Source organism: Aythya fuligula, chromosome 1 (assembly GCF_009819795.1).
Source record: "Aythya fuligula isolate bAytFul2 chromosome 1, bAytFul2.pri, whole genome shotgun sequence".
Classification (NCBI taxonomy): Eukaryota; Metazoa; Chordata; class Aves; order Anseriformes; family Anatidae; genus Aythya; species Aythya fuligula.
The window spans coordinates 195,262,066-195,289,094 of NC_045559.1; the positions used below are offsets into that span (position 1 = coordinate 195,262,066).

The 27,029-nt window shown below is 46.6% G+C and overlaps 1 protein-coding gene across 2 annotated transcripts in view; it reads left to right on the top strand.

Annotated features, from left to right (window-relative positions):
- The first annotated feature begins 1,159 nt into the window (after nucleotides 1–1,159).
- MTMR2 (myotubularin related protein 2) overlaps nucleotides 1,160–27,029 on the top strand; it is a 58,827-nt gene continuing 32,957 nt past the window's right edge. The window contains exons 1-2 of one of the 2 annotated variants that reach the window (XM_032207456.1): nucleotides 1,160–1,312; nucleotides 19,715–19,820. In XM_032207456.1, the coding sequence (XP_032063347.1) occupies nucleotides 1,227–1,312; nucleotides 19,715–19,820 (192 nt within the window). In that variant the 5' untranslated portion in view covers nucleotides 1,160–1,226. Of the gene's footprint in view, nucleotides 1,313–19,714; nucleotides 19,821–26,543; nucleotides 26,946–27,029 lie in introns of those variants that run through there. The other variant, XM_032207457.1, reaches the window with a different exon arrangement.

Genomic DNA, 27,029 nt, shown 5'->3' on the forward strand with positions numbered 1-27,029 from the left:
GAAATTTCACAGCAGCCTAGTGCTGTCTCAGGCAGGGCTGCTCCAACATCCTGCTCGTCTTCACCGGCGTGCAAGTGACTCAAAGTGCTCCGGAGTTATACCCCAGCGACAGGAACAGAATGGGAAATAGGCAGAGATATATCACCCAGCTCGCTCTTCGGAGAGCAAAGGGATGTTTGAGTAACCATTGACAGCCACAGAGCGCTCAGGCTGTTTGTGTTTCAAGTGGACGGCCATTTGGGGTGATGTTCATGGCATTGGGTGTTTGCTTTACCAACAGGCAGCATGGATGAGCGGGATTTCGTGGAAACCCACCTGCCTACTAACAGGTCCCCAGTGTTTTGGTTTCTTGTCTGCCTTGTAGGATTTTTGTCAAAACAGCTGTGTGTTCAGCACCCACACGGTGCGTGAGGGGAGCGTCAGCTGCAGTTCCCCAGTCTGTAAATAACGCAAAGAGCTCTTCTCTCGCTCGCCAGATTGCTTCAAGGAACTGAACATTGCCCTTCCTGCAGAACTACCTGTGTTTCGATAGTGATCTTTGACGGTAAAGAAATGGACACAACCCATGATATCTGTACTCAGGCTGTCAGCCCGGTAACTTCTTCCTCCACGTGTGCACAGCGGATCCACGCCGGCACCCTGTGAAGCTGAGTAATTTGGGCCTGGTGGAGGCCATCATCTTCAGATGGGATCCTTGAGTGATTAAGCATTGTATAAGGGTGATTAAGGATTTTGGGAGCACAATTCTTTTTTAGTACGTGAACGGAGCTTGGCATACGTGGGGGGGGGGGGGTGGTGGTGGTGTCTGTGCCTCCTGCAGGCTAGTGTAACAGAAATAATGCCACTAACAGAGGCTACAAGCCTCTAGGAATGACTTTGGTGTCCAGATGCAGAGGGTGAATGCCCAGGGGAGAGGAAGGGAGAGGAAGGGCGAACAGTGACTGGATTTAGCCAGGCTACCACGGGCGGCTCCTCGCCCATTCCGCCCCCCACCCTCTCCCCTCTCCCCCATCCCCACCCCTCTTGCCTCGCTGCCACACCACCCCAGCCTCCCCCTTCACCCCCAGCCACCAGCCGATCCCCCAAGGGCTGAGGGCAGGCTGCGGCAGCCGGGGGCCGAGCCGAGGCAGAGCCGCCCCGCCTCAGCCCGCCCTTCCCCGCGCAGCACGCCGGGCCGCCATGGCCGCTCCCTGCGCCCGGGGCTGAGGGCCGCCCCGCCGCCCGGCATGGAGGAGAGCTCCAGCTGCGAGAGCCTCGGCGCCGGGCGGCCGGCGGCCGTGGGGAGGCCGCCCAGCGGCGATTCCCTCTCCAGGTAACGAGCAGGGTCGTCCCCCATTGCCCTCCATACCCGCCCGGGGTCGTAGCGGGGTGTGGGATTTGGGATTTGGGATATGGGGGGGAGAGGGTGCTCGGAGGGATGCAGGGCGCGGCTCTGGGGCAGCCACTATGCGACCGATTTAGGAATGAATTGTGAAGGTTTTGGTAGAGGTGCCCCCGCCGTCAGTGTGTGATCATGCTAATTAAAGTCACGTTTCTTCGGTGGGTTTGGGGAGGGAGCGGTAAAGGTGGGGGTCTGCTGGGAGGGGTGCCAGGAGCAGCCCTGGTGCTGCACCCCAAAGGGTGCTCGCTGCGTGCCAGGCTGGGCCTTGGTCTGAGCCTTCAGCAACAAATCCGCAGGGACGTGTCCCCTCCCAGCTCTAATTTGCAGTCTTAATGGGCTTTTAATTCTCTATGGGTGATTTCCGAGGTCCTTCAGTCACACAAACTGGAAAGAGGCGTCCCGTGCGTCGCACAGGTTAGCGGGGAGGAAATGAGAAGTATGCACAGCAGCCACCGAATACAGCATCCACGTACTGTATTTATACCCATAAAAATCAGTTTTCTCTGTTGGTATTACGTGAATTTGGGATGGAACGCACAAGAATTATGTTGGTCTGAAGTTCACGACTCGTGGAAACGCTTGATAATTATGTTTCAGGTGAAATTCATTGTAGAAGTTGAGGGGAGACCTCATCAATGTGGATAAATATCTGAGGGGAGGTTGTCAAGAGCATGGGGCTGGTCTCTTTTCAGCTGTGTCCAGTGACAGGATGAGAAGCAACAGGCACAAACTGAAGCCCAGGAGGTTCCAGCTCCATGAGGGGGCACTTCTGTACTTTGAGGGTGACAGAGCACCGGGACAGGCTGCCCAGAGAGGCTGTGGGGTCTCCTTCTCTGGAGATATCCCAAACCCGCCTGGCTGCCATCCTGCACAACGTGCTCTAGGTGATCCTGCTCGGCAGGGGTTGGACTGGGTGATCTCCAGAGGTCCCTTCCAACCCCAGCCATGCTGTGACTCAAAAGCATGTCTTGCTGTAGGGTGTAGGAGCACGGGGCAGGGGAGGGATGGGACCTCAGAGTGCCTCAGCCCTCTGTCCCAGTAGGGACAGCACTGGGGGCAGGTCAGGCTGCTCAGGGTTTTTTTCCAGCCTGGTATTGGAAACCTGCAAGGACAGAGACCACACAACCTCTCTGGGCAGTGCATATCCTCAATACTTTCTGTGGAGGCTCTAGGGGTGCTCATGGATCCACCCAAAGTCCACTCTGCTCCAGGCTGGACAAGCCCAGCTCCCCCAGCTTCTCCTCAAAGGGCATGCACTACAGCCCTCACATCTCAGAGGCTTCTCCTGAGCTCCCTCTGGTTCATCGGTGTCTTTTCTGTACTGGGGGGTTAAAAGCAGGATGCCCAGAAACACTACAGTGAGTGCTGAGTAAAAGGGATGATCCTATCCCTGGATCTCCTGGCTCTGCCCCTGTTCCTACAGGCCATGGTGGCGTTGGCCTCTCTACCAGGTTGCCCCACACGCCCATGCTCAGCTTTATTGCCCCCCAGGAAGGCACAACTCAGTTTTCTCCTGGGATTCTTCCTTCTTGAGTCCTTCATGACTCCTCATCCTCATTTTGCCCTCCTTCATCGGATTATTCTGTTCTCTCTAACAGTTTCTTTGTGCAGTTTACCTGTGCCCTTCCAGACGTCTAGAGGCCTCTTTTCACCTTTTCCTCACATCCCCAGTATACAATTTTTTTTCCCCTCTGCATCAGTTCGGGCAACATGGACCCAATCCAAAGGTCAGTCACCATAAGAGACACTGGGGCCTGAGGCCATGGAAGGAAAGCTTTTCTTGGAAGAGCCTCTCTCAGCAGCATGCCCTGCACAGAGGGAATTGCTGGGAAATGGGGATGGTAAACCTGTCTCTACTGAGCATGCACGAGACACTCCTCCAAGTCTTGAAAGGCCCTACACTTGAATGGATTTCTTGGGGTATTAAAAAGCTTATCCTAAAACTTCCAGAATTTCAAGTCTCTGCTCCAGTGTCTAACTTGTAGGATAAAGCTAGCCAAATTTTTGATGTGTTCCAAACAACATTTCTTTTTCTCTAGCTGGGTATCAGAAATACATCTTTTTCCTTTGCTGTTACTGATTGAAAAGAGCTTGTCTTGAGTATTCTGTGAAGTGGTTAGTTGGAATGGTGAAGATTAGAGCAAAATTACATGGACGTAAAATGAAGTTCTTGTAATGACAGACGCCTGGGGACCTTCAGAATATTTATTACCAGCTCCCCCTACAAATCTGGTGATACTCGTACACAAATGATCAGTTTTCATATGAACTGGACTATGATCCCTTGCTCTTTTTATGTTTTTTTTTTAGTATTTTTTCATTAAATCTGCAGTGCAATCTGATTTTATGCACCAAAACAATCTCCCTGAAGCTAATGCGTCGAAACATATTTGTACGGACACACTTATTTTCATCTTTTTCTTACTGTGTTTATTTATTTGTTTGATTGTTTTTTAAGTTCATTTTGGGGTTGATGTGGGGAGCACAATGAATTATGAGGGTGCTGTCATCAGGCTGTGTAATCTCTTATTTAAAAGGAACGGCAACAACAACTGAGCAGAAAGGCACTCATCCTAGGTTCACAGTTAACTAGCAATGCAAAGAGTGAGAGTTTTGTTTTAGTGACCTGTTTTATGCAAGATTCCTAATACTCAGAAAGGTGCTAGTATCAAATATATCCAGCAATACATACTTGGGATTCTTTCAGTTTCAGCTCAGAAGCTAAGTGAGTTTCATATTTCTGGAGATATTTACGACCTAACACCTCAGCAAGGCACGTCTGATAGAGTTTACTCACACGTAAAGTTGCTCACATAAATAAATGCCTTAGAAAAAACATATATTATTATGTTCATTTGTCTTTCGATAGTGAAAATGGAGTATTATAATAAAGGTATTTGACAGCAAAAGTTGCTTTGATGTTTTAATAGACCCAAGTAACCTGCAGTACCAGTGCTCCTTGAGTAAGATATGAGAATAACCAAATAAATGTTATCTACTTTCTGTCCCAACTATAAATATTTGAAAAAGTGTGTGAGGCCCACAGTAGAGCTGTTTGTGCATTGTAGAAAACCCCAAGCTCCGTATGGAAATACTGAGTTGGTTCCAGATGAGCAGGTCACAGGTAATTAACCCAACTGCCCTCTTAATTGTGCTGATAGAGCTATTCTGCTTCACAAGCCTGAGCTATCTCACCTCGTGCTAGCTTTGGGTGGCAAGGCACTGGGTTCTGCAGCTCCCCGTGGTTTCCAAAGGACAATATTTAGGATGGGCTTTCTCCCTGGATCCTGTTCTTGTGGAAGGCAGGTGAGCATGAGCCAGCTGCTCCTAGAGAGCTGCACTGGTAGGGAACTAGCAGCTTGCAAGGAGTGCTTGGGTGCCAATCCAGGCCAGGAACAACCCACAGGACAGAAAGGAGCAGGGTAAAACACTGATCCTAATGTTGTCTTTGAACTGCAGCATGGCTACGTGCAGAAGAGCAAGCTTTACTCAGTGCTTTGGACTCCTTATTTATCTTTAAAATGGCCTGGGGATGCTGGGTGAGTGAGAAATACCTTTCACCTGCGGTAGGTAAGCAGACTTCTTTGGAAAGACCTCCCTCAAAATGAATTTTTAGGTGGAGTTGTGGTTTTGCTTTTTAATCTGAAGCTGCACGTGGGCCCTCTGACCTCTGGAATTCAAAGTAACAGCCAGCAAAATTCCGCCGTGACCTTGCCTTTTGGGAAGGAAAAGCCAGATATAGCCGTGTATGACTTTAACAAAGTATGCGACTTTAAGGAAAAGGTGACATCAAACTTCAGATATCTCATTTACTTCCCATTAACAGGGATTGGGTGTTTTGTTTGTGCAGCATGTGATTCTGTGCCTTGGTCTCTGAATGAACATATCTCCTCGTGTTCCTGTAAAATGTTCCTTGAAAAGCATATTGCAGCCCAGCCTGAACAGCGGTCAAAGGAAACAGCTGAGAGTCTTTCTCTTAGGCCCGCTGGAGGTAAATTTGTACTGCCTGTGCAAACATGTGGAGGTGATTGTACTGGAAGGAAACTGCTGCAGGAGATGTCAGTGATACCTCAACCTCGGTATGAAATGAGATAAGGCAGTGGGCAGATGTTTCCTGCCAGCACGAGGGTAGCGGTGTTTGATGTTACCACTTTCTGGTTGCTTGTTGCCACCTCTCTGCTGGTGATTATCATCCGCTGAGGTCTGCAGCTACAGAGGATCCCGTGCACTTTCTGCTGCAGCATGTGAAAATAATCACGCTCCTTGTCCTTATGTTTGCAGGGATAACGCTGAAAGCATAAGCTCTGTGTAAATCAGTGCAGCCAGGCCTGCTGAAGCAATAGCTCCATGAGGTATGAACTCCCCCGTTCATCTCCAATAAGGTCCTGTCAATACCTGCTCTGATTTAAGGCTGTGTTGCAGGAATTCTTTCCCCGCAGAAGAGAGCGATGCTGGAAGGAGCTGGGGCTGTGAGCCGTTGGCTGAGGAGGGCTCGCTAGCACCACATTGCTACCAGATGTGTGAGATTTGCTGATTGAGTTGTTTTGTGATGAGTCATTGAAGTTAGAGTCTGAAAAGGAAGATTTTTGCCAGTTCTGGTGTTTGGTGAAATGTGAGTAGCTGTCTTTTTCTTCCTGGAGTTTGAGAGTATTTCTTGCATTTGATTTCTTGTATGTCCAAAGCAGGATTTCTCAAGAGTTATTGCTGCTGAAGACAAGTACATTGCTGGCTGAGTGTTGATAATGAACTGATTTTCTGTATCTGAGAAACTTAACACTGTGCCTAGAACCAATTAGCAGCTCCAGGCAGGCTCATTATCGTTAATTTTAACAAGAGAGTGATAATTTATAACACTTACTTGCAACTAAGGTCTGTTCTGAGAGAGGTTCTTCAAGTACTGTATGTTGTGAAGACAAAGAACAGTTTGACTTCATGATATGTAAAATCATGGATTAACAGAATGGGTTGGGCTGGAAGGGACCTTAAAGCCCACCCAGCTCCACCCCTTGCCATGGGCAGGGACACCTCCCACCAGCCCAGGTTGCCCAAAGCCCCATCCAGCCTGGCCTTGAGCACCTCCAGGGATGGGGCATCCAAAACTTAAATGGGAATCTGTTGTTAGACTGTGAAGACTTGGGGCAGAAAATCATGAAAATACAGATCTGAAGTCTGTTTGAATGGCTATTTTTTTTTTCAATGCACTTGGGAAGAGAAACTGTCACCTCTGAAGAACACGGGAATTGTTTTTAGCAGCAGTTTTTGGCACCTGTGTTTCAGCTCCTGCCTCTTGGCATGTAAGGCCTTCGGCCTTAGTTTTCCTGTTGGGCACGTCCTTTGTCCAGGCTCTAAATGCTCAGTAAAAGTGCACGTTTGTTTTTTTAAGTACATTTCCATTTGAGATCACAAAATATAATTGACGTTTACCTGTTTCTTGTGTCATAATTGATGTTCTATTGCTGTTCAGAGGCCATTTCTGTGTTGAAAAGCCAGGGAGCAGCTATTGCAATATGCTGAAGCCAGCACTCCTCTATTTTTACTAAGGCCTGGCGGGTCACTCCACGAAGCTGGTGGAGCAGAGCGCTGGGGCTCCTTGCTGAGATACTGGGCGAAGAGCGAGAGGATCTGGGCATGAGATGAAAAACTGCTGTGGGGAGATGAGGCAAGAGCTGACAGCTGGTGAGGAGCAAAGCTGGGCTCAGAACACGGCTCCCTTGGGTCCTGTCAGGCGCTGCCTTTTCTGAAGAGAGCTGGTGCTGTTGTGTTGACTAACAGCCTGTTTGCTGGACAGCTTTAAGTCTTATACATGGCTCCTTAACCACGGGCTGCTTGCAGCACAGGCACCATCGCAGAGCCCGAATTTAAGACTTCAGCTGACCCGGTGATGCCAAATTACACAACCCCTATCTGTTATGTGATTGTGCTCCTGCTATAACTTAACACTGATCTTGACCTGCTTTGTTACCTATTTCTGACACTTTAATGGTCACTTTTCCTTCTTTACTAATTCTTTTATCGCTCTTGTACAAAGGCAAGAACTGCGTTTGAGGAGGTCGTAATGCCTCTTGGGCGGCTCAGCAGAATCAGGAGTCCTCTTTTTCAGGAATGTTTTCCTGATGCCCTGCCTTGCTGTTACTGTTTTTTCCTGCTGGAGGTATCAGGTGATGTAAAAAGAGACCCGATCCATACCCTAAACAGCTTGTGTTACCAGAAGGGGGGGGGAGAAAACCGGCAAGCATACATTAGAAATGTGTTAGAAGTCTTCCAGAGGTCACGCTGATAAGGTGCCATGTACAAGGTGTAGCTGTAAAAGGGGACGTGAGAAAAGTGATCTTGTCATTTGTCCACGGGAAGCCCATTCCAGCGTAACGAAGAGGGCGCCGGGAAGGTAATGAAGTGCTTCGCTTGTAGAGGTGATCGGGATAACCCCGCGATGGGAGACTCTGCAGAAGAGATGTTTTCACAGTAATTACCCCAAGTCTTTGTTTTTAACTAAAAAACATCTGGCTGTTTTATGGCCCCAGTAACTGGGAGATAATTGAAGAAAAATTCCGTGAAAGACAACAACAGAAAATCAGTGGAACTTTTCAAAAACAAACTCTGTTTTTCCTTTTCCTACCATCTGTGGTTTCTTTTGCCAGACGATGTTCTCACTCAGTAATTTTCCAGTGATTTCAAGGTAGTTCTGTTCCTTGCTTCTCTTCCGCCTGTCTGCTCCATAAATTCTTTTCCATTGTTTTCTGAGCCCTGATGCATTTGATGAAGGGAAAGCGTTAGCAGTTTTCTCGTCCATAACCCCTACAAAGTGATATTTCCAGTCATTTTGCTCCCACTTGACAGATCTCGTCATCCTGCAGTCTTCTGGCTGTGGCTGCAGTATCACTGATGTTAGATCACCTGAAGGTTTCTGTTTGATTTGGATCAGGTGTGGGTGTGTGATAATGTTTCTGCTGTTAGTTAGAGAACACAAGTTTATGTTTTTTTTTTTTTTTTTCTTTATTCTGGGAATACAGGTGACACCTGGTTAGAATAAACAGTTTTATCTGGATTAATTTACTGTGATATAAAGAGTGTGTGCCAGCACAAAGTGTTGCACTCAAAATCTTGTTCATGGGCAAAAAGGCAACACAACTGTATCTAACAAGAATTTGTTGTTTGGGTAACTGAAATCCTGCAAGCCAAATCATTATTTGTCCAGATTGAATTGCTACAGAAAAAGAATAATTGGTTAAAACTGTCATACGTGCAGTTGTTAGTTTCTGCCCGTTTTCCTGGAGTTAGGCTCACCCCTTTCTTGCTCCTCTGCTTTTTATGGCTGACGGTTTTGTTCTGGTGGTGGTGGCTCTTACAGAGAGTTTTCAGCATCCTTTGCTGTGAGGAGTGAGAGATTCTTGGTGGTGGTGCCTGCTTTCCTTACTGCAGGATCCACCTGGGATCATTTCAATATGTTTGATAATACAACTTTACAACTTCCTTATTTCATCAGTCTGCAATTCCATGTTGCCTCTGTTTTTTACTATATCTGATTGTTTTTACAGATACTAGATATTCTTTCTGTGTTCTCTGTTACCCCTAAAACCAGTTTTGTCCAGCTCCTGGTCTGTGTTTCTTCAGCTGACCATTGGTGAGTTGTTTATAGCCATGGGGTCTCCGTGCCAAGCCCTTAGCATCCTTTATGCTCCTCTGTGCCATGTCCTGCATCTTCACTCTCCAAGCCTTTGCTATCGTGCTGGGCTACTGCATTTCTCTATACAACATGGTTGTGTTAGTTGTATCTCATTCCATATAGAATAACTGCTTAGTACTGCTGTCAGCACAAAACTGTGGTTGCACCATACACAGATAACAGAAATACAACAAATTAGGTATAGGCACCTGGCCAAAGAGAGAAATTGCTGTCACAACTAAACCAAATTTTTAAACAAAAATTTAACTGATGGACTGAATTGGTCCCACATTTATTGATGTATCTTACATTGCTTGTTGTTTAGTGAGCAAATTGGTTTTGTGATTTATTTTATTATTTATTTTTTTAACTTTCCTGGCCCAAAGGACACTGATACCTGAATCACTGAACTCCTGAACCACAGCCTCTTTTGTACCTCCTGCCTCTCCTGAGAGTAAAGTATTCCTGCTTATTTTTATTGTTCTGTTAGAAAATCCCGTAGTTGATTTGTGCAGGTAGGTGGCAGGACCAACCCTATCAGCTGTTTCAGCTGACTGCACTGAGCTGGTTGCACGTGTGACTGGAGGAGCCGTCCTGCTGCTGTGGAGAATCCTGCAGATGCTGGAGGTAGCGGGGAGTGACTGCAGCCTGTGCTACCAGAGAGGCACTGCTGGAGGCACTGATGGCTAAACCAAGCTCTACTTGACTCAGAGCAGAGCTTGGTTTAACCAGTGGTTGGATACCTCTAATGAGGACAAAACGATCAGCACCTCATAGTAATATTAATAATATTTGTAAGCGGAACACCTCTGGTAAAGAGATGAAAAATGGGGGATCTTCTGCTTCCATTTTAGCCAGGTTGGATTTCAGAGTAGGCTTCTCTTGAAAATCTGGGCTGAATCCTTCAGTCTAGGAATCGTCATCCCATCTCTACATAGAAAATGACCCCTTACACCTCTGACAAAGTTTTTCCAAAGCCTTTTTGCTCAAAGGTTAGGGATGCTACCAGAATGGTCACTGAAAGCCAGGGTGAGAGGAATAGGATGGGGCTGTTCGTGGACGTGCTCAGGGCTTGTGCCCTTCACTCGCAGACACTGCTGGGGTGCAGCTCCTGGTGGCCACTGCTGCTTCTAGCACCATGGGGGCGATATCTCTTTTATTTATTTATTTATTTATTCTAATAACTTCTAACTAATTAATAACATTCTTATAATGACTTCTAATTCTGGACTCCACCTCGTGCTTCCACCTTGCATAAAGAACAACACAGGCATCCTGGATGGGATTTGCCTGCAGACCTCTCTGATGCACATCTCTGCTAGTCTCTGGGTTTCTTTTTGCAGACAGTGGGGACTCATCTCGGTTTCTCCCCAGTGCGTGTACGAGAGCCTGCAGCGACGACTTCAGATGCAAACACCTCCACCCCCTCCTCATCTTGCGTCAGGGACAAAGAGAGTATGGAGTTTGGATGGTCTCCACTCCAAAAAAAGGAAGGAGCTATTTCTTAACTCCTGTTATTCCTCTTTTTCACATGGTAGCTAAATCTCTTGGCAACTGAGAAGAGAGCGGAGATTTGTGGCCTGGTTTCCTAAGCCACGTTTCTTCGTGTGCGGGTGTACATCTGTCTGCTGTGGCCACCAGTAGATTTTGTAACCTTTGAACAACTTTAACTGTGCTTGACAGAGGAGTAAAAGTAGTAACTTTGGACAAGCTTTGCATTTAAACAGATGGAGCTGTGAAGGGTGTCCACGTCAGCTTTTCCATTAAGGAAAATGCTTGTTCCCTTTTCAACAGAAGGAAATACCTGGATGAGAAAGATGTCGTGAACGTGTGCAGATTCTCTTGGCCAAGACTTCTCTCGATTGGAGAAGTACTAATCTGTCTCTCATTTTTGCTTTCCTTCTTTTGTCGTGCCTTTTCTGGTGTCCACAAAAGGCCGTGCTCAACTGAAAACAAAACCAAACGCAAACCTCTGTGCCACACGGCACTCACCTTGTGGAAAGCAGGGTAGGACCCAGCTCAGACTGCCACATCTCCGTGTGGGGCAGGTATCTAACACCTCCCTACCCTCAGCACCAGCACACTCCCCAGGTAATTCAGCTGAGCAGGGATGGCTCTCCACACTGACAGCTCAGAATGATGTTCTCAGCTCCCCTGACAGGATTTCCATCGGCTGAGTGGGAGCATGGAAACTGCTGGTATGTGCCAGGAGGAGCTGAGCCTGTCCAGACCTCGTTGTTCCTACTCCTTACTGGGTTAGGTTGATCTCTGCAGGCACTGATTGCTTCTGGAGGCAAGCAGAGGTATCCGGAGGAAGTGGCTGTGGCTAGATGGTGGGAGATAAGCTCACGTTCAAACGCACGGGAACTGGTATGGACAGAAAATGTTCAGCTGAGCTCGTAAACTTTGTGTATGTCTCATTTCAGTGTAAGGCGCCTTTGTTTTCAGCGTGTACCCAACCTACAGCTGGCCAGTGGGGTGGGCGCGCGGAGCCCTTTGGCAAACTTGGGCCATAACAGGAGGAGTCGATGGCTGCTGAGCACTTTGGAAACTGGGCTTTGTATTTAGGTAATAAATGGGATTATGTGCTTGGAAAACCTGGACCCAGCTGTGAGCGGTGAACCTGGGGGCTTTGAAGAACCTCAGACCTCAGAGTTGTTGAGCATGTGTATCTTCCATCAGCCTAAGGAGAGCCCAGCGTTTTTGAAAACCTCCTTGGTTTGAACTTTTGGAAAGAAACCCACCAAATTATCAAACTCCTGATAGTATTTTAGCTTTGTAACTCCTCTGGGGACCACCTTTGCGGAGGGACTGTGCTGCCAACAGAGCACTGCTGTTCCAAATCCTTTTTTGAGCTGACCGTGGCAGAGCACGCAGCTGCACGGTGTCTGTGAAAGCATACCAGGGTGTTTTGCTGGGTGATACGTGACTCTGCAGACTGGCTGTATTTATATATCCTTCCCTCCTTCATTTGATTATTCCCAGTATGGAGCAGCTCCTGTCTTTGATGAGTAAATTGCTGGTATTTTTAATTCCTGTGGGTGTTTGGTTTATTGGGGCGAGGGGGCTGCGTGGTGCGTGTTTGAAAGAAAATGAGAACATTTAACAATACGTGGTACTTTCTTACCCAGGTGTTTTTTAAACAGGGACATAGAAAAAAACCTAAGGAAAAACTGAAAGAGCACATGAACCGGGGGAAGTACCCATGCGTTTGGATAAACCACACGTAACTGGGCCTCAGCATGTAGCTAGAAACAAGAATTACCAAAATACAAGCAGTAAAAGAGAAGTTGTACCTGTCTATTTATCCCTACTTCCTTCCTGTCTTAAGATGAGTCCCTCCCAGGATAGGTAGTATTTTGACTTCTTTCCTTGATCAAATGAATAGGTTCCTTTAAATCAAAACAGAGAAGAAAAAAACAACAAGGATTTTAAAATAAACAAAGTATTTATTTTTGTTTATAATGCTTTGCTATATGAGGTCATATGTTGCTCTCTGTTTTCCTGTTTCTCCTTGCCCTCAAACTTTAGGGTTATTGTAGTTCAGCATGGGATTGTCAAATTTGCATCAAAACCCCCATCTTTTTTTTTTTTTTTTTTTTCTTGCATGTTTTACTCTGGCTTCATATACTTTGAAGGAAGGAGGTGGAAGCTTGTATGGTAAATACTGTGAGCAGCAAACGTGGTTTTGAACAGCATTTATGATTTCCATAATGACTTTTGTCTGTATTCAAAGTACCCGAGGAGGAAGTTGGATGTTGCCAGCCCTCTGTAGCCAAGGTGCGGTGGTAAATCCAAGGTTGCTCAGCTGGAGGAGATGAGAACACCACCCACGTCTCCTGCTTCTCTGCATGAAATGAGCCCAGGAAATGGCCTCTTGCCCAGGTAGAGCTAAGAGACACCGATGGTCTCTTAACACCAGCAAACGCTAGGATTTGGAATCCCAAAGGTCTGCCCTGGAGATTGGAAACCCCAAAGTTTTTAAGCACAGCCCCAGATGCGCAGAAACATCTGCAGAAAGTGTCAAACCTCTCTGACACGAGCAGTAGGGCAGAGCCACAGCAGCTGGCCTGGCTTTCCCTTCATCTCACCTGGAGATGGGTCGCTGGCCTTGCCCACCCATCCATGAGGAACTGGAATCAGACGAAAGCGTTGGATTATCAGCCTGCTTTCAGGAGATAGGAATTAATTTTGGACTCCGAGAAGCTGGTGAAACAGAGGCAAAATGTCAGTTCCAGCAGAAGTCTAAGAACTCCTTAACAAAATTCATTTTTTTGGCTTTCTGTTTCCTTCCTCAAAGCTGTGTATCATCCCACACCAGCCTGGAGCTTGTCAGAAACCCAGCACCCCTTTTGTTCCTCGTGTGAATGCAGATCATTTCCTAATCATCTTCCACGTGCTCATCAGGACACATTGGTTCAGGCCTCTCACTGCTGCTGTTCTTCCTCTTTTTTTTTTTTTTTTTTTTTTTACCTTCTGGGTCATTTGACTCATGACAGCGTGCTGCGTGGGGCTGTTTGCTGGTATTAATTACATGCCCCGCATTGGTTTGTCTTTGGGTGTTGGCTTTCTATTCTTGGAATCCTGCAAATATTTTCGACAATCAGCCTATTGTTCAGCAAGCGCTCCACGCACACTGTAGGCCTTTTGTGATTTTCTGGTAAGTAAAAAAAAAAAAATAAATGAAAGAATGACTAATGGGGCATGAACGGTGCTCGTGACACTGTAGTGCATTGTGTAACTGTTGAGAGCAGCATCTGCATTCCTAGAAAAGCGTGCTCACGGTCAAAATGTAGGACGTTCCCTCTGGCTCATGGGAGAAGACGTACTCTATATTCAGCTCGGGATGCTGCCTAAAAGGACCAACTTCTACAAAATGCCATTTTCTTCCCCTGGAACGTGAAGTCAGGCTGAGACCCGCGTTTGCTTGGCAACAGGAGCGAATCCTTTCCGTTCAGGCAAGTGGCATGGGGGCTATTTTCGGTCCGTCACGCACATGCGCGGCACTTTGTTCGCTGAAATCTCTTCTTTTTATGTTGCCAGCTCTGCCATCAGCAGCTCTGGTGAATGGCGAGGGCACGTTATTTTAGTGTATGAACTGGATGCCAGGGAGAGCCTGGCACCTGCTTCTCTTCTTCCCTTCAAGAGCGTGTCTGTGTGAGGCTTTCTGCCGCCTCTGAGCCTGTGGCAGGTTGTGCAGAGGAATGTGTAGGGCTACGTGTGCAGGGGACTTCCCATACAAACACAAGTACCTATAAGGACTGCGGGGTCCTCCTCGCCTTGCTCAGCCCCACGGGGAGCTGCTGGAAGCCGAGAGCCTGATCTCTCAGCAGCTGGGCTCCCCAGGCAGCTCCAGCCAGGACAAAGTGATATTCACAGGGAACAAGCGCTGGTTTGTCTCCTGCTGCTCCGATAGGACCCAAAAGGTTTTTTGGTATTTCTCTTCCCTTCTGTGAAGGAAATGGGAGCCTTGAAAGCATTGAAGAGGGAGAGCTGTTGGCTTGAGTGTGGGAAGCGAGCAGGGAGTGCTCAGTACCTCTGCGTAATTCTGCTCTTAAGAAAAGTGCCCAGGTGCTGCAGGTGCTGTCAATTTGAACCTGTTGGATCCTGTTCCCTTGGCATCCAAAGCTTCCAAATGAAATTGTATTTGCCACCAGTCGACATTAATTTGCTGTTTCCACCTTGATTAATTTTTAGGAATGCGCGTAATGAGAAACTTCCACAAAAACAGGAAGAAAGGAAATGGAAATTTGCGCTCTGCGGTGCTTTTCTCATTTATGACCTTTGCAACTCAAACTCCGTGTCGTTCCTGTGACTACTGAAACAAAACACACAGGTTGATAGAGAAGAAGTGGTGTGAGCAGCCAATGCCAATTAGCATCTGAGTAATTGGCACACCTTTGCAGGCAAGGAAGCAGCTGCTTGTAGTGGCAAGGAAGGAATATTCCTAAAGAAGGCGTTGGAGGGATGACTTGATCATCTGTGGCTGCAGTTGGGTTGTTATTTATCACAGGGAGCCAGGTTAGTTTTTTCAGATAGCAGTTGAAAAAAAAAAAATACATAAAATTGTCCTAAAGCCCTACGCATATGCTGTAAATAAAAATGGCTTATTTTCCAGAGATGGCTTATTTTCCTTTCTGTCTCAGCAGGTTTCCTGAGATTTCAGGGTGTTAAACTCCCATCTATTTTCAAAGTCTGAAGAAATTAACAGTGAGTAGTTTTTCAGAGAGTTGGTACCCAGTCCCTTTCTGCATAGGATCCTTACTTACCTTTAGGAAGGTGTATATTTATGTGTGTGTGTATATATATATAAATAAATGTTTTTGCCAAACAGAAAGAGGCAAGCTTCCTAAGAACTCTTCCTCGAGATCTAGGGCCTGAATTCATGGGGTTGCTCCTGGACCCTCATGTGGTCAAATTGCCACCTTTGCTTTCTTCTCTGGAAAACTGTTGCTTATGTACTCTAGAAAAGCAGTAATTTCATCTTCAGGCTCCCTAAATAACAGCTAGCAAAGCAAACAGCAGCAAGTTTATGTTCCGTGTCCTTTGCCTTTGCCTACACCACATTATTTGAATCGGAACGAGGGTCGGGGGGTGGAGGTTGCCTCGGGTGGCTCTGGCGGATGCTGTTTGATGGCAGCTTTTGAAGACTTTACCGCCGCCTTCCCCCCCAGATATTTCCCCTGCACCTTCATAGCGTAAGTTTGCGTGTCTCAGACATTTGTTTGCAGTTTCTGTATGTCGTTGCTGATGGTTCAGGCTGAGCGTGCTGGCGTTCCCTCAGTGCTGCTGCAGCCAGCAATGCCTTTCAGCTGCTTCAACAGGAATCACCAGAGGGCATCTGTCTGGGGTTGGGTTACGTTGGAAAACCACCTGGCGTGTTGTGGGGTAGTCCTTAATAACAACAACGAGCACTTCATCAAGAGTTGAGGCACTGTGCTTGGTTTCCATTGTACTTTGCACATGAATTGTGTGTTCGGGTTCCCTACAGCCCAGGGGCTAACGCTGCACGCAGGCACGGTGTGAGACCCGTGTGCTGCCAGCCCTCATTTGGGCTCATTTATCACTCAAAATCTGACTGTAAAAATGCATTTAAATAAGAATAATTATTAAGATGAAAGACGTATGTCAGTGTTAATGGCATCCTAACCCTGTTTTCTGCTTCTGCTGGGGGAGAAGTGGGAACAGCAGTGACAGGAGCAAGGTGCTTTCCCTGATGGTGCTCCTGAACCCAGCAGGGGTCTCTTTTGGCACCTCACAGACATCAGGACGGGTGCTGTGGAGCTGCCTGGGCTTGCAGCATGGGAAGAGCAGCACTTCTGGAGGTCCTTGGTCTTCATGGGTCTGTTCTGGAGCGTCTGCACTCTGTTCCTTTCCTGTAGGAAGAGCCAAAAGTACTTGGGGAGCCCAAATGCTGTGCCCTAAAACCTTAATGATGTTCCGAGGCAGTGGCTATTTACACGCCTCCCGGGCTGTGGGATCTTTCTTCTTGTATTGGCAGCAGGGACGAACTCTGGATTGCCTAAACCACTGAAGCTAATCAACTTCTGGTGTGCCATCAGGCTAATTAGTTCTCCAGGCAGCGGATCTGGAGCCTGAACGTGGCAGGAGGTGGGGAGTCGTGAGGCAGCAGCGGTTTGGTTCTCCGCTCCCTCCTGTGAGCAGCTGAAGAGGACAGACACGAGCAGCCCCTGCACGACCCACACGGAGCTGTGCAAGGGGATTGTCCGTGTGCACGCAGGCTCTGCTTCCCAAAAGCTGCCCCTGATGCCACTGGTGGCTTCTGCAGGAGCATGGGGACGCTGGTGGAGGGATGCTGGTGCTGGGAGCCTCTGAAAAATCCCTTCGAAAATGCAAATGCTTTCCTTCATTAAAACCCACTTGAAGCCAGGCGTGATCAACAAACACAAAACGCTCTCACAGCTCAGGATCGCTGTGGATTATGGTTCTCTTTTCTTTCTCTCTCTCTCTCTCTCTCTCTTTTTTTTTTTTTTTTCCCTGCACAGAGCAGTTTGCCCCTCAGCCTGCCAAAGCAAAATTAACCAAGAATTTCATAAAAAATCTTTGATTTATTATGATTAGATAATCACTGCTTGCGTAGTAGGTAAGGGCTGGGATCGTACGGGGGCAGACAAGTTGTGTAAGCAGAAAAACTTTAATCATTTTGGTAGTGCTTTCCCCTGGGAGCAGTTAGGAGCAGGCCAGACACAACGTGGGGGTTGCTTGGGTGTAGCTTGCCCTAGCTTGGGGGCGGAGGGAGAGACTGATATTCCCGGTGAAAGGTCTTCCCAGCTTCATTTTCTGTGACTAAAGGACGTGAAATCCATGATGCAGATGTTTTTATTAACACCTTACTGCTCGGTGACTTGGCGGTGGTCACTCTGAGGGTGCAAACGAAGCCAGGCACCTGGGTTAGCTGCTGGTGCATCCCTCGCTTAGTTATTTCCACCTGTGCTGAATGTCTTGAAAACGTTGCTCACCTCAAACACACGTTTCAGTGCACACACGCCTGGGCTGGCGGAGGCTCCTGCCGAAGCTCTGGCTCCCCCGGCTGGAGCTGCGGGAGGAGAAGGCGCAGCGGGGGCCGAGGGAGAGGTGTCAGAGCCCGCGGCACCTCCAGCATCTGCTGATTTTTAGTAAGTGCCGTCTCCGTATGGGATGCTGTGCAGTGAATTAGTGCTGCTTTGAGGAATGATTAAAAAAAGTGTGATTTTTTTTTTCTTAATGTGCCTTAAAAAATCAAATTAGTTAAACAGTTGCAAACACCAGGGTGAGCACTTGGAAGGTGAGGTCTGAATGTGAGGAAACCAGGCTGAAACGAGGCTCGAGGGCACGCATCCAAGGGGTCTGAGCTGGTTTGAGGGAAGCATCGTAACGCTGTGGTTTAGGGCTAAGCCTGATTTAGCATGCCTGCGGGCTGCTGCGAGCAGAAGTGCTCCCAGCCTTCCTCATCTTCTCCAGATACGGATTCCCTCCTCCTGTGCGCTGCCTCACATTTATACAGCCACGTGGTGAGTCCAGCCAGCGTTGTTATCCAGCAGAAGACTTTCTTCATGTGTAGCAAGCGTTTGCTGCCCTGAGAGATGAGCAAGTGGAGCCGCGTGTCCCCGCGATGCTTGCCCAGGTCGAGGAGAGGAGGAGGAGGTCGGTTTGGTTGTCCCACGAAACCCCGCGCTAATTCCATGTACACGGGGGGCCTTTGGGTCTGTGACAGCAGCAGGCTTTGCTGGTGTGGTTCCCGTTACGTTGGTGTGTGATTATTTTCTGTCTGGGCCAGCCACGGCGGCGTTTGTGTGCTGGGATGATGCTGTCCGTGGCTGGTGGGCTGAAGAGTTAAGCGAGTTGGGAAGCCGAGCGATGAGTTCATGAGCTGCATACAATAAATGCATTCAGCGGAATCGTGCTATTCAATGGGCACAACGGCATCATTTATTTTAATTTTATTTATTTATTTATTTATTTTTACTGTTCCCCAAACTTCCATTTCTAAGTTTCTGTTTCACAGGATTAAAAAGTTGCCAGCGAGCTTTAATCCTCGGAGGGAAAGGAGTGAGTCCCAGCAAGAGCCCAATTTTAGCACAGCACCTCCTGTTTCTAACGCCGCCCGTGTCATACTTTGCCAAACTTCGAAGAATAGAAATAAACCCAGAACATTTTGGCCTTTCCGTGCCTGTTTACCAGCAGTTAAGCAGCAAAACAATTTTCAGACAATTAACAGATCTCCAGGCCCTTTGGAAGCTCAGATAAAGCTGTTTGTCGGCTGTCAAACGTCTAATTAATACAACTACTAAGGGGAACACTCCTGGGAATATCCTGCCTTTGCCAGGGCTGGGTTTACAGCTCGGTAGCTGCTCCTTAAGGCTGGCTTTACACCCAGGTAAAACCTTCCTGGGGTCACTAAGGGCATTGATTGCTCCAGGTATTGCTGCCTTGCTGTGGCTTTGGGGTTGGGGACGTTGTTCCACAGAGGGAACAGCAGTCGAGTAGGGTTATTATCAAATGCTAATTTCAAGCAATTACGGTTCTAGGAGAGCTTGCAGCATAAAAATGCCATAAAATAAGCTTATTTTAATTGCTTACAGCTGGCCTAGAAAAAAAAAAAAAACGTATAGAAAAAGATGATGGCTGTTTTTGCTTTGTTTTCTAGCAAGTGGCGCTTTGTATCGTGGCAGAGGTGTGCTGGTATGCTGCGAGTCTTCCTAATTCTCCTGGGGGTTGTGCTTATACCTGAAAGAGGAAAGCTACGTGTGATGGAAAGAGTTTTAATCCTGAATTTAGTCCACGGCTGTAAAGCTGCGGTCGGAGTTGTGCTGGCGGGCGTTCAGGATCCTGTCTGTTTTCATCCAGTTGCAGCGCACTAATTCCTCCCATCTGAAGGGCTGAAATTGAGGCCCTTGGTTTCGGTGATTTAGGATTTGATCAAGTTTGCGATCGTGATGGTGTTAGCTCACTCTGAGCTGGGATTTGGAAGTGAATCGTGTGTGCTTTGGTAATCAGTAGCCATGGAAGGTAAAACAGGTTCTCCGAAATTGCTGCTGGGGACTAAATAACAGAATGGGCAAGGTGGAAACTGGGAAAAACTGCATGATAGACTGCAAGTAAGTGGCCTTATCTGTTAGCTTTTGAGTAATGGTGAGCACAGTTTAATTCTGTGGTGTTTCTCTTTACAGTGCTTCCACTTCTCACTCGGACCACTCTGTCCATACCAAGTCTGCTTCTGCTGTGTCATCGGACTCGGTCTCTACCTCAGCAGACAACTTTTCCCCAGATTTAAGGGTACGTGTGCTTTGTCTTAACAAAGAAAAGGAAAATACGTGTGTGTGTGTGTGTGTATACATGTATAAATATAGCTAGTGGCCTCCTTCACTGGCTCTTTCTTGCTCCTCTGAGTTTGGATACGGTGAAATGATTTCAGCTTTCAGGGTAATGCCAAATTGTGTGTAGCCAAGGCATGAAAGGTCCCAAAGTCAAACCAGTGAAATAGAAATTGAACTTTAATCTCTACCATATTATTTCCCTCTTTATAAAGTTGTTTAATCTTCAAAAAGCTGTCTCTGCAGCCCACATTTGGAGATGAATTTTCAAAGGAATTCCTTTTTCTTTTAAGTGCTTTAAGTAAGTGAAGATCCTCAACTAGCCAGTTACATATCCTTTTCTTTCCTTTCTGTGTGTGTGTGCATATCTATGAGATATTCTTTTTGAAAACTCCTGCTTGTTTGTAAACACTGAGTCCTTGGAAGTATCTTTCAGAGAAAGATTGTTATCTTCAAGCTGATAAAGTAGTCTTCTGTTACAATAAATTGCTCTTGCATTAAAAGTTCCAAACAGGGCTCTTCTAGGTCTGTTAGTGATTTGTTAATGTCACATCCAAAGCTTTAGTTGAGTGTCAGAAAAGTTTTGAAAACTGTCTGTGCGTTCCTCTTAGGAAACCAAGGGGTTTGCTGATTTTCCTTAGCTTTGCAAAAAGGTCCCCTGAGCACAGAACTGGTGGTGTCAGTGCTTTCTGGTAACGACTTGTAGCATTTCTCAGCTGTGGTTGAACAGCTCTGTACAAACACAACTGCATAAAAACTCTGAACGCAAAACTAATTCCTTCCTCTGACAACCATGACGATTTTTTGTTTTGTGAGTTGTCTCAGTGGTTCATAATTAGCAGAAAGTCCTCCTGTTCATAACTGGCAAGAAAGCAAATGTTTCTTCTTAGAGTTGTATTAGCCAGTATTAAGCTATGATTTGAAAATGAGTCAGGAGTTTGTGTAAGTGTTGTTTTGCACCTTTTATCTATGGATACCAAAAAATAGTCTTCAGAACATGTCTGGATAAAGTTACATGTAATAGGTCTGAACCTTTTCCCCTGTGAAGTGTTCGGTTTCCCCAACATACAGAAAACACAGAGTTCAGGCTAAGTGATTCATTGATATAAATATATGTATAAGACTGCAAGCACTGCTACAGCTGTAACTGTGTATATAATGCCATAAGTTTTACACAGACTTTGTTTTACACTTAATTTTGCACAACCGGGTGCACAACTTGACTGCTCTTTTGCAATTTTTGTTATGTGTGGGGATTACCTTTACAGATAGAGAACCAAGCAATGTTCCTCAAGGCTGTCTTTGCTTCCTGGTGCTTGAGGTGGCTCAACACATTTTCCTTGTGACTCTGGATGTGTCTTGTGTCTCCTTCCCTCCTTTTGTCACCTTCTCTGCATGACATGTGAGCCCTATGTGGCAAGGACTCCTCCTGCCATGTATTTGTCTGGTTCCCCCTCCAACAGGGCCCCCATAATCGCTGGTAATCAGAAATGATGTTAGCAGAGGAATGTTCACTTAGCTGCATGACACGTTTTTCAGGCTGAAGATGCGTATGTGCTGTTTGCTGGAGGTCATTAAAAACCACTACTTCCTTGCTGTGCCCCGGTTCCTGTAATTTGCAGAATGATTTCTTCACAGCCTGCCTTTTTATTTTTTAATTTTAATTATTAAGCAACCTAAATTTCTGCCACGGCTGGAATAAATGCCGCTCCCCTTTCATTTTACAACAGCGTTTAAGGAAGGATGGTGAAAGCAGGGGATTATTTATCTACAATAGAGGCGCTTCAAGCCAAGCGTGAGCACATGCCTCTGCTGGCAGAATGCTTCCTGCTGGTAATGTGCATCAGCTCTGTCGGGCCCGAATTCAGCACCTCCTGCTGTGCTCCACCTCAAGCCTGCTCCCGCAGAGGTGGTGCGAGTGGCTGCGATGCTGTCGTGTGCAAGCACAAAGCTGGTTCCTGTGATTGTGCTTGGGTGAGAGCTCGTCGATGCTGGCTGCAGAAAGTTGATTCCTGTGCTCCTACATGTAGTGGGGTATGGTGAGGAAAGCCCGGTTTCTATTAGGACAGGTTGCCTTTCTCTCTCCTACAGGATTTCCAGCAATAGCCAGGTCTTTCTTTGTGTCTGGTGCTGGCAAACAAGCCTGGCAGGGTGCGATGGAGATCTGTCCCCTTCTCATGGGCAGCCCCTTGTGTTGGTATCGCCAGTGTGGCTGCAGTCCCACAGCAAATCCTCAAGGCAATTACAGTCAGCACTGATGTATTTGTGTGTTCTGGGCTTGTTCTTGCAGCCCAGCACTAGCTGCTCAGTGAGAAGGCTCAGGAATGGAAGGTTTGTTCTGTCTGCTGATCAGCTAAAACTGATGTCTTTCAGCTCTCAGAGCAAGTAGAACAGATGTACTCGCTCTGGGCTCATCATTCTTCATCCAATTTTCTCTCAGTTAACATCTCTGCCATGTGACACTTCTTCATTTTTTTTTTCTAAGCCAGCTCACTGAGAAGTTCTTCGAGGTCCTGATTGTTCTTCCAATTTTCTTTGACCTTTCTGAGGTGTGGCTTTGCCTTTGAAAATGCAGATAAGTTCACAGCATTACCTTAAACAGCAGCACGAGTGTGCTCGGCACACCGGGCTGTTCCTTGCACACCTGAGCATCTCGTGGCACTCGGATTGACACAAGACAGGGAGAACTCCCAAGTCTTAATACCTACTGAGGTTTGAGCTGAACACCTTATTTCTTCTAAGAATGAGAAGTTTGTTCCACAGTGCTCCAGGACAAATGTAAGAGAATAAGCACTGCAGTGGGAACTAACACGTTTCTGGTACCCCTGTGATACGGGAGACAAGTACCTGGGCTCCCCGACGTTCTCGCAGGAAGGGGTTGCATCAGTGAGTTTTAAGAGGCTGAAAATAAGCATTTCAGGATTTGGGAGTGGATCTGCTACCCGTGGGGTTATGCTCCCGATGCGTATTTCAATTTTCCCCGCTAGAACGAATCGCCGCATAGATCCATCATCACTCCTACCGCTGCTTGCTCTCTGCCTCTGTGTGCGCATCGACTCAAATTTAGGAGCTAAATTTCTGTGGTGATGGAAAAACACTTTGTGATAGCTACAATTAGCACTCTTTTTTTTTTTTTTTTTTTCTTCTTTCTGTGGGGAGTTTTTAGCAGGGTAGTAGGCGTCCGTCACGGGGAGGGAACGAATGGGAAGGACCCACATCATTTCTTGCGGTCTGTGCCTGCGGATTTCTTTTGGAGTGCAATTAACACTCAGTGTGTGTGCGTGCGTGTGGGTAATGAGGTAAATGAGACAACCACTGGGGATTCCTACTGAATGCATGTGCAGTATTTTTCCTAAATCCTTTTCCAAAGTGGTTCATAATAACTTTCATGATTTTTTTTTTTAATGTGTATTGAGCATTTCAGTATCTGGAGCTAGGATTAAATTTATACAACACTACAATTTATAGAATTTTCACTTCATAAACTAACTCTAAATAACTTTTGGCTGCTTTAGTTGGCTGGAATTTTAAATAAAATAAATTAAAATGCCACCCCTCACCCCCTTCAAAAGCCCAAAGCACTATTGGGTTCGAGTCCTCTACTGCCCCATCCCTGCCTGATCTCAAATATGAAGCTGGTTAGGATTGATTTAGGGAATGTGCTTTTTGAGGGAATTTTTAAGCATAAGTTACTGATCAAGCAAGACCAGAACTGAGTAATTAAAAGTGAAAATGAGCTGGAAATTCATTTGGGATGGGAGTTTAAAAACGTTTTGGAGCCAACGTTGCCAAAGATGTGTAAGTCTCTCTTACAGATTTGGGAACTTGGTGATTAGTAAAGTACAACGAGATTCTTGCTCCACAGTCCTAAAGGTGGTATCTTCTCTTACGCATGTGGGCAGGTGAGGCTGTGCAGTTTATAGCACTTCTCTTAAGCTTTGTTGCTAATGCTCAAGCTTATCAGTCGGGGCTTTCATTTTGAGTTGGCTGTTGATTTACAGGGTAACGCCTGAAAGTTACTACGCTGAAAGCTTTGGAGTAGCTGTTGGAGAAGGGTTGGATCCCTTCCATCTGCAGTTGGGAAGTGATGCATGCGGCCAGCAGTTTCCAGCCACTTTCCTTAAGAACAATATCTTCGCCTGAAAGTTAAAGGTTGATTGTATTTAGTTTGGGATTGTGGGCACAGAATCGTCTAGGTTGGAAGAGACCTCAAGATCATCGAGTCCAACCTCTGACCTAACACTAACAAGTCCTCCACTAAACCATATCACTAAGTTCAACATCTAAACGTCTTTTAAAGACCTCCAGGGATGGTGACTCCACCACTTCCCTGGGCAGCCCATTCCAGTGCCTCACAACCCTCTTGGTAAAGAAGTTCTTCCTAATATCCAACCTAAAATGCAGCAACAGACTGAACCAGAGCTTGGAAATTCATCGTGTTGGCTTTATGTTGCTTCTTGCTGCTGTTCTGCAGACAGAGGAAAATCTGTTAGTAAGTCTCCACCTGCTTGGTTGTGCAGCCTTCAGAAAAACGTGGTTCTAGTCTTTGATTTTGCCTTTGTTCTTTATGACCACTTTGTATGTGTCCTCCCCTTTGAGGACAACACTGAGATCCACAATTCCTGTGATTCCTCTGACGTACAGCAAGATACTATACAAGCACGTGTCCTGTTCTCCATGATGGTTTGCTCCATCCATTGTAGCATTTTTTCCCTTAATATAAGAGGAATCAGTGGGTTTGCAATGGACTTGTGTAAAAGATACAAGAACACTTTCATGGCGTTCCCAGGACTCAAAGGTTAGGAAAGGGAGGAAATGCGCAGTTGCTTGCATAACCTTCATTTGTTATCCATGGCGTGCATTGTTGAAGACTTTAGACAAGCCCATGTGGTTTATTTTGTAAGATACATAACTCACGCATGACAGAAGGTATATGAAGTAGTTTTTTCCTTCCAAGACAGTGAATGGATGCCATCCCTGTCTTCGGTAGGCTTCCAGAATGAAATTCTTTTGAGCAAGTCTGCGTTCAAGCTAGCCAACCGCAAGTTCTCTGTAGTCAACGGAAAGAAAGATGTCGTTTACAGCATGATTTATTGTGATTTATTTAAGGAATTGCCACGCTAGGTGAGAACACGATGTAGCTGAGCCGTGGAAGCCCTCGCTGCAGGACGTTGTGAGCGCTGTTGGAGGGGCAGCAACTGGTTGTTCGGAGCGGAGCTCACCTTCAGCTGTGCTCCCGTGAAAGCGTATTTCTGTCTTGTTGGAAAGCTCTGTCTGTTTCTCCTCCAGTTACGAAGAGAGTTCAGAATAACCCATCCAGATGTAGACCTCTAAAATTGAAGTAAATGCCGTTCCTCGGGCCGTGTTGGGTAGGATTAACTGCAATGCCAGTCGCTGACTTTGCCACCTTCACGTTACTTTATTCTAGCTGTGGTGCAAAGTGGCTTAGACTGGCTTTATGTAGAACATGTATATTGTTAGTAGGAAAACATATTGAAGAAAGATGTGATTTTTTCCCCCCTATCCTTTGCTGTAAATCACTGGAACTAGCCTCAGCGAGCTTTTCCATTGCTATCTCCCTGCCAACGCAGGAAGTGTGTCAGGCTTTGGTTATGCGTAACACATGTTCGGCGAGAGCGGGGCTGTAGAGAGAGGCATCGCTTTTTAAGCTTTAGGCATTCATTGAAGCTATTTTTTAAAACTTTTGCTTTTAAGGCACTTCTTGGTTAGTGGATGATAGCTTAGGAGCACTAAATCACAGGGAAAACATCTGCCTGAGCACCTCCTGAGTAGTTCAGGGCACCGTCCTGCCGCTCGATCCCACCCCTCGCGCGGCGGAGCTCTCCTGTTTCAGCCTCTTCACGTGGGGCTGCCCACAAGAAGACCGGTTCGTAGGAAACACAGAGATGTCTCATGATGGGAGCCCTCCTTCCCAGCTCACCGGACTGCGACTGCTATTAAATTACAGCCCATATTGTATAAGCAACCAGATGGGGAAGATAATTGACCCGTGGTCACAGAAGGCTTGGCTAGATGCGAACCGGTGATGCTGCAGTGGATGCAAACAAACTATCCATTTTTTTGCTGTCATCTGTGAAGACCTGACCATATGTGTTGCTCTGTGTCACCACTTTGGGCTCTGTTATAGCCTGACACAGAGTCACACATCACATTCCTGCAGGTGTACTGAAGTAGAAGCTTCCAGGGGAGAAAACCCAAAGTGGCTGAACTCGGTGCCAAGTCCAGGAGGGGCCAAAGCTTCACACTATCACAGAGAGCAAGCAGGGGGACTTAGGGTGTCTGAGAAGTAGGAAAATCTTAGGGGGAACAATTCTGACTGTGTCGAAATTCTGGTTTTTGGCTATCCTAGTTGCATGTGTGTGTCTGTGGGAAATGGGCTTCCTTTCTCCTCTGGAGCTGACGACGAACAAAGGCACAAAAGGCTGGTTCTGGAGGATGAATGATGCTCTTGTCCATAGGCATGGTCATTCCAGGGCAGCCCAGCGAGTGACTGGAATTCAGCCCCCGCCGTCAACTTGTTTTTGTAAGACTCCGGTTTCCAGGACTGTAACTGCTGTATATTTCATGAGAATTACAAGCTTTTTAATCTGTTTTAAGAGATGGAAAATCTTGGTCCCCTCCCTCCAGGCTCTAGCCATTAAGTCCCTTTCTGTACCTCCCCCGTCAAGGAAACAGAAACACTGAGTAGCCAAACTCTGGGTTGCAAAATATTGATTTCATGCAAATTAGATGGGGGGAAAAAGCCAGATGCAGTTGGTTTTCTGTCTCCTTTACACGGGAAATAATACTCCCTGAGTGCTTCTCTAGTTAGAAGAGAGCAAAGACAGCAATCGTAGCTAATTTTTATTATGTAGAGGTACCTGAACGTCTGAATATGAAGTAATGGGAAGTGAAGGAAATCTCTGGAAGTGTTTATGATTGCCATCTACTAGGAATGGAAAATTGAGGAGAAAAAGAAAATGGCCTTCAGATGTTCCTCAATAATATTTTCAGCTCCTCCTGATCAACTGCTGCGTTTCTGCTAGCTACAAAGTGCAAGAGTTCTCCTTTGGCTGACTAAAACCGGGTAAGAGGTGGTTATTTATTTTTCCTGTAGTTTTAGTTTTGTAGATCGAAGCACGAATCGGGCAGGAATGAACAAGCATGGTAT